At 56.4% G+C, this 6,889-nt stretch overlaps 1 protein-coding gene across 1 annotated transcript; it reads right to left on the reverse strand.

Annotated features, from left to right (window-relative positions):
• Positions 1-2,246: 2,246 nt before the first annotated feature.
• Positions 2,247-6,247, reverse strand: SOX9 (SRY-box transcription factor 9). Its single transcript, XM_051797737.1, has 3 exons — positions 5,382-6,247; positions 4,185-4,438; positions 2,247-3,683 (listed from the first exon to the last, which is right to left on the reverse strand). Exons 1-3 carry the CDS (start codon positions 5,810-5,812, stop codon positions 2,902-2,904), a joined length of 1,467 nt encoding a protein of 488 aa, XP_051653697.1. The 5' UTR covers positions 5,813-6,247; the 3' UTR covers positions 2,247-2,901.
• Positions 6,248-6,889: the final 642 nt, after the last annotated feature.

A 6,889-nucleotide genomic window follows, 5' to 3' on the forward strand; every position in this document is an offset into this window, starting at 1 on the left:
GCAGAGAGGATAAACTGCTGGCAAAGTGGGGTTTGCCCAGCCTGGGGGGCTGGGGCTGTGTGCTGTGCCTCGAGGTGCCCCACAGCAGCTCGGCTCTGGTGTGGGGCTGCCCTGTGCCAGCTCCCTGTGGAGTCTGGGACAGGCTGGGACACTTCTGCAGGAGTTTTCACGTGTGAAAACTGTGGCCTTGGAGGGACAGTCAGGGAGGGGACCTGCACAGACTGGTGTCACCAGCGAGCTCTGCAGTGACACCAGCAGTGGGGTGAGGTGGCAAAGCCATGGGCTGGGGCCTGCCTGGAGCACCCTGAGCTGCCCCAGAGGATTTAGTGATTCTTTGGGATGGATTTGATAGGAAAAGCAATGTCTGGCTGAACTGGGGGGTCTTTCCTTCCTGGAGTGTCTGTGCTGTGTTTCTGGGGGACCATGGCCCGGGGATGAGCAGTGACACTGATCCTCGAGGATGGCACATGTCCTGCTTGGCTCTTCAGGAGATTTCGGCTTTTTGATCAGTCTGGGCTGATGGGGTTGTGTTTGGCAGGATTGGAGGATTGCAGCAGTTTTGTAAGAATGATCTGAAAGCCTTTCCCCCCATCTGGTGCTCAGCATCCCCCCCAGCCAGGCAGCTCAGAGCAGACAACCCAGGGAGAGGGATCAGAGCCAGTGGGGCTGGGGGACAGCTGGAGCCCCTGAACTGTCCAGTCTGGCTTTATTCATCTCCAGCTCCCATTTATTCCCTGGCTCTGGTTTCCCTGGGATGCTGCACTCAGAGCCTGCCCTGATAAAAGAGGAGGGACACCCCAAAACCCATCAATGAACCCAAAACCATCCCAGGGCTCCAGCTTGGCCCCAGTGCTCCTTGGAGGCTGATAATGAATCAGACACCTGGGGCATGGTTTAATTTTTAATACAATGTATATTTATTGCAAACAATAATATACAAAAAAAAAAAAAAGGTAAGTTTCACAGAGAGAAGGATCTTGCAAACAAACCAAACCAAACTTACCTAAAGACAAAATATGATTTAAATGACAGGTCTTTTAAGTTACAGAAATACTTTAAAAAGATCTGCTTTTATACAGAAATAGAAAGATGCCATATTATAAGAGTGCTTTAAGATTTTTTTTTCTTCTACTGAATCCCTAAAAAAAAAAAAAATTGTTAACAAATATATCATTTTTTTTTTAAATAAAAAAAGTTTGCTGTCTTTTTTAAAAAGCAATCCTTAACTGTTCAGCCACAGCTTCACCAAAGTCAGTGTCCCCCCAGCTCTGAAGGCAGTTTTGGGGGGGATGGAAGGCTAAAACAGAGCCACCCCCAGGCAGGGCTGGGGCCTTGGGTCTCGTCCTCGCACGAGCTCGTGTGTCCCAGAGAGCTGAGGCAGAAAACAAGGCAAATGATTCAGTGATACGCTACATTTGCAATCTTTAGTTTGTACAAATCTTATTTTTTTTTTCCAGTTCATCCTTAAGACAAAAGAGAAAAAAAAAAAAAAAAAAAAAAGGAAGAGCACAAGTTTGTACAAACCCAGGACACAGATTCCAAAAAGAATAATAATAATAATAATAACAACGACAACAAAAAAAAAGAATTAAAGAGATAAATAAAGGACTGGTTACAGTTCAAGACCATAATTTAACAGGCACGGTTACCTTCCAAATAATGCTCTGACTAATGCAATCGCTTTTGAAAGGACTTAAAATAGAGGGGAGATCAAAAAAAAAAAACCCGAGGAAAATTGTGATTAAAAACTGCTCTTCTCCCAAAATAAATAATTTAAAGTATCTGTGATGTCCTGCAAGCAGAGAGGAGCCCCTGGACGGGCTTTGCATCAGGCCTGGGGTGGCCAGGGGTGCCCGGGGGGGGTGGAGCTCAGCCCCCCCAGCCCAGGGCCAGGCAGAGCTGGGGCCCGGGGATTCCCCCGGCGCTGCTTTAAGGCCTCTCCCCAGCGCCTCGGGCTGGGGCCCAGTTGATTTAAATCTTTTTTTTTTTTGTTTTGTTTTTCTTTCTTAAGGCTCGAGGTTATTAAAAAATAAAGCGGAGAAACTCTTCTCCTGGCTGGTTTTTGCTACGAGTTAGAAAAATAAAGCCTCTCCCATGCTGGTCCCTGCACAGCCCGAGCGCTGCCCAGCGCTGTGCCCGACGCTGCCCACGTACAGAGCTTGGTTCCCAGGTCAAAGCACGCTGGTTTAGTTTTATTTTTAGAGAGAAAAAAAAAAAAAAGACACTTATCTATACAAAAATACCTCTGACTGCAAGAAAGCCTAGCGCTGCTCCACTAAGTGTCATTTTTTTTTTTTTTTTTTTAAGCTGTTGGAAAAATAAGAGCGTCTTAAAAAAATCTCTAAAAAATACGTATAAATCCCCTCGAATTGGTAATGAATCATACACAGTACATACTAAAAATATTTAAAATAGAGAATATTCCTCACAGAGGACTCTGAGTTTTCTCTTTTTTACCCCCCATTTTTTTTTCTTTTTTTTTTTTTTTTTTTCCTTTAGTTACTGCTAAAAAAAAAAAAAAATCATTACAAAAGTCCAGAGAACAAGACAGCTGGGCGGGTTGGGTAGGAATCTCCTCTCCATGCTGGAAGCAGAGTTCAAGTCCAGTCCTTGGCAAGTGTGTACCGAGTTTTGCTGGCTCTCAGGCGGGTCCTGGAGGATGCTGTAGTGCAGAAGGCTCGAGGCGCTCTCTCCTCCCCGCCAGCTTTCACTTGAGCGTCTCTTTTTAATTATTATTTCAAATTCAAAGAAGGAAAAAAAAAAAGTCTGAAGGAAGTTCTTCTCGCTGCCTTCACGCTTTTCTGATTTGTTTTTTTTTTGTTTTGTTTTGTTTTGTTTGTTTGTTTTGTTTGTTTTTCTCGAAATTTCTTTTTCTTTCTCTTCCCGCTTTCCTCGGCGGCTTCAGGGCCTGGTGAGCTGCGTGTAGACGGGCTGTTCCCAGTGCTGCGGGCTGTGGGTCTGGGGGATGGAGGGGACCCCCGAAGTGTCTGCAATGGGGGTGTACATGGGGCGCTGCGTGGGGTTCATGTAGGTGAAGGTGGAGTAGAGGCCGCTGCCCTGCCCCGCCGCGTGGCTGTAGTAGGAGCCGGAGTTCTGGTGGTCGGTGTAGTCGTACTGGGAGCGGGTGATGGTGGGGTAGGACGAGCTGTAGTGCTGCAGGTTGAAGGAGCTGTAGTTGATCTGCTGCGGGGAGTGCTGCTGCTGCTCGCTGTAGTGGCTGGGGCTCAGCTGCTCCGTCTTGATGTGCGTCCTCTGCTGCGCCGCCGGGCCCTGCTCCCCGCTCAGCGCCGGCAGCCCGTGCTGCGCCGGGGGCTGCGGCTGCGCCGGGGGCTGCGCCTGCTGCTTGGACATCCACACGTGGCCGGCGCCGCCCGGGGAGCCCGACGTGCTGCTGATGCCGTAGCTGCCCGTGTAGGTGACCTGGCCGGGCTGGCCGTGCGCGGCTGGGCCCCCCGGGTGCCCGTTGGGAGGCAGGTACTGGTCGAACTCGTTGACGTCGAAGGTCTCGATGTTGGAGATGACGTCGCTGCTCAGCTCCCCGATGTCCACGTCTCGGAAGTCGATGTGGGGGGGCTGCCGGCCACCCTCTTGCAGGGGGCGGCCCTCCCGCTTCAGGTCCTGCTTGCCGGGCTGCGTGTCCGTCTTGGGGGTGGTGGGGGGCGTGGGGGGGCCCTGTGACTGCCCTGTGGGAGGAAGGAAGGGGGACAGGGGTGAGGGGGTGTCGCTGTGATAACTCAGTTAATGGTTAACCCCCCCACGGGGGGCAGAGGAACAGTGCCTGTGGTCGTGTGGGGTAACACTTCCAGGTGTGAGGGGCTCAGACGTGAGCCCTGTCAGCACCAGCCTGCTGCACTGGCTGAAATAACTGAGCCCTCAGACGTGAGCTGTAATGTGGGCCAAGTTTTTAGGGTGCTTTTTATTTATTTATTTATTTATTTATTTTAAAGCGTAACTTTACGGTTCTCACGTGCACGGGGTGAGGGGGGGGTGCAAGTGGCTGCAGTGGCACGTGCCCATGCCACGGGCAAAGCTTGTGGGCAGCTCTGCCCCACTTCTCACTGCATTTCTAGATCTCCTTTTCCCTCCCTTACCCAATCCCAGCCGGTTTGGGCTGCAACTTTTCTTAGGGAGCTGTAGCTGCGCCGTCCCCCCCCAAAATGCCTCGTGGGTGCGTGGGTACCTACCCGAGTGCTCCCCGGGGGAGTGCACCTCGCTGATGCTGGAGGACGACTGCGGGGAGTCGGCCTGCAGCGCCTTGAAGATGGCGTTGGGGGAGATGTGGGTCTGCTCCGAGCCCTCCTCCTGCTCCGACTGCCCGTTCTTCACCGACTTTCTCCGCCGCGGCTGGTACTTGTAGTCGGGATGGTCCTTCTTGTGCTGCACCCGCAGCCGCTCGGCCTCCTCCACGAAGGGACGCTTCTCGCTCTCGTTCAGCAGCCTGGGGGGGGACACGGGGGGTGCGAGGGGTCAGCTGCGGCTCGGGGGGGGCATTAGCGCGTTAACACCAGCTCGCGTCTCTCCCCTGGATTCCCCCGCTGGCGATGCAAAGCCCCCCACGATGCCGAGCCCCCTGCATGGGGCACTCGCTGCTTGTCACCCCCCAGGTTGCTTCAGTGGCCAGGCAAGAGGTGCGGGAGCTGCACCGGGGTCCAGCCCTCGCCCTCCTCACCCCGTGGGCACATGTCCCTGTCCCCGGGTGCTTTGGGGACAGCCCCATCGCTGCCTGCCAGGGCCAGGTTTGCTCACTCATTTCTCCTCCTGCCACAAATTTAGGATCTCCCCCCCCCGCCCCCTTGTGCAGTCACAGAGTGCGCGGTGGCCAGGTGACTCACTTGCCTTCTGTTTTTCTCCCCTCCCTGCCTTATTTTGGCAGTCGGAGGGCACCCGGCCATGCGCCACTCGCCGCCGCCACCCACCCGGAGCTTGGCACCGCCGCCCCCTCCCCGCGCCCCGCATCGCCCCCCTCCCGCACTCCCTCCCCTCCCGGCCCGAGCTGATGCAATCCCCAAACCCATCATTTCCTCTGGACCCGGGAGCACAAACAAACAGCGGCCGGGGCAGCCCCCGCTCGCACGGCCCGGGGGGCTCCGCCAGCCCCCGCACGGTCCCCCCCGTCCCGAGCATCGCTCGGGGAAAAGAAACCGCTTCCAAGACCAGAAAGCGGCCACGGGAAACCGCTTTCCCTACTTTCCCCCTACTATTCTGGCTTCTCCTGCGCCAAACAAGTTCGCCAGCACATGCAAAAGTTTTCAGCGACTCTTCCAGGCTGGGAACATCCTCTGCCTCCCGCGACCGCTGGTCCAGGCTGGAGCGGACTCTGCAACCGCAGCCCCCGCAGCATCCCGCGGTCCCCCCCGGCATCATCCCGGCCCCGCGCTCACCTCCAGAGCTTGCCCAGGGTCTTGCTGAGCTCGGCGTTGTGCAGATGCGGGTACTGGTCCGCCAGCTTCCTTCGGGCCGCCTGCGCCCACACCATGAAGGCGTTCATGGGTCTCTTCACGTGCGGCTTGTTCTTGCTCGAGCCGTTCACCCGCACCGGCATCGGCACCAGGGTCCAGTCGTAGCCCTTCAGCACCTGGCTCACCGCCTCCCGGATGCACACCGGGAACTTGTCCTCGTCGTTCTCCTTCTTGAGGTCCGGGTCCCCCTTGGGGAAGGTGTTTTCTTGGGGTCTGGTGTTCTCCGTGTCCGACCCGGATCCAGAGGGACAGGGGGACCCGGCGGAGTCATCCGACATAGTGGGGCTGGGGGCGTCGGAGATACATTTGTCCTGCTCTTCTGTCATTTTCATGAAAGGGTCGAGGAGATTCATGCGAGAAAGCGGCCGGGGGGGGATCAAGGGACGAAAAAAAGTTTTGCCTTTTTTTTTTTCTTATTTTAAGAAAATCGAAAAAGTCGAGGGCTAAGTGGGCGGGGAAGAGTTAAAAAAGGCAAAACTCAGGGAGAAACGAAGCGGCAGCTTCGAAACCAGCGGCGGGAGAAAGAAAGAGCCGGCAAAAAAAAAAAAAAAAAAAAAAAAAAAGGAAAAGTCGGCGAAAACTTTTTTATTACTTTTCAGTCAAAAAAAAAAAAAAAGATTAAAAGCAAAAAGACGAAAAAAAAAAAAGCGAAAAAACCCAAAAAACTCCAGAACGAGGAGGAAGGGGTAGAAGAGGAAACTTTTTCTCGCCGTGGCGGAGCGGTCGCGGGCCCGTGAAGGGGGTGGAGGGGAAGGGAGGGGAGGGGCAGCCCCGCCGGTCTCCAGCGCGGGCTCTGCGGCCGCGGCGCGGGGCCGCGCCTTTAAATAGCCCCGCGCGGGGCCGCGCGCGGGGGCGGGGGGGGCCGCGCTCGGCCAATGGGAGCGCGGCGCGCGGGGGCAGCGGCCGCCGCCATTGGCCGGGCCCCCCCGCGCGCGCGCGCCGAGGGGGCGGGGCCGCGGTGCCGGAGGGGGGGGACGGGACACACGCGCACACACGCGCGGGAGGGGCCGCGGGAGCGCGCACGGGACACCCCCCTTTAACCCCCCCATCCCATCCCATCCCATCCCATCCCATCCCAGCGCCGCGGCTCCCGGGAAAGCAGCTCCAGCCGTGGGCAGAGCGGAGCGGGGGGGGACCCCCCCCTCTATCCCGTCCCGTCCCATCCCGTCCCATCCCATCCCATCCCGTCCCACCGCTGCTGCTTTCCCGGGGGGGGTCCCCGCGAATTCCCCCCGCGGTGGCGGCGGGACCCGCGCCCGTCCCGAGAGGGCGCCAGAGGCTCAGGAACGGCGCGAAGGGAGCGGGGGAGGGGGGTGCGGGGGTGTCGGTCCGTCCCGTCCCGGTGCCGCCCCCGCTGGGGCAGAGGGGGTGGGGAACCCGAACTACCCCGAAAATACCCCGAATCGCTTTTTTCTTTTCTTTCTTTTACT

Source organism: Manacus candei, unplaced genomic scaffold, assembly GCF_025592945.1.
Source record: "Manacus candei isolate 608988 ecotype Guabito, Panama unplaced genomic scaffold, ASM2559294v1 h1tg000047l, whole genome shotgun sequence".
In the NCBI taxonomy this organism is placed as follows: Eukaryota; Metazoa; Chordata; class Aves; order Passeriformes; family Pipridae; genus Manacus; species Manacus candei.

Coding starts and splice junctions, on each gene's coding strand:
- SOX9 (XM_051797737.1), bottom strand. CDS start 5,812: ATGAATCTCCTCGACCCTTTCATGAAAATGACAGAAGAGCAGGACAAA. Junction 4,439..5,381: donor ACCCTGGGCAAGCTCTGGAG/GTGAGCGCGGGG, acceptor GTCCCCCCCCAG/GCTGCTGAACGAGAGCGAGA. Junction 3,684..4,184: donor CTCCCCCGGGGAGCACTCGG/GTAGGTACCCAC, acceptor TTCCTCCCACAG/GGCAGTCACAGGGCCCCCCC.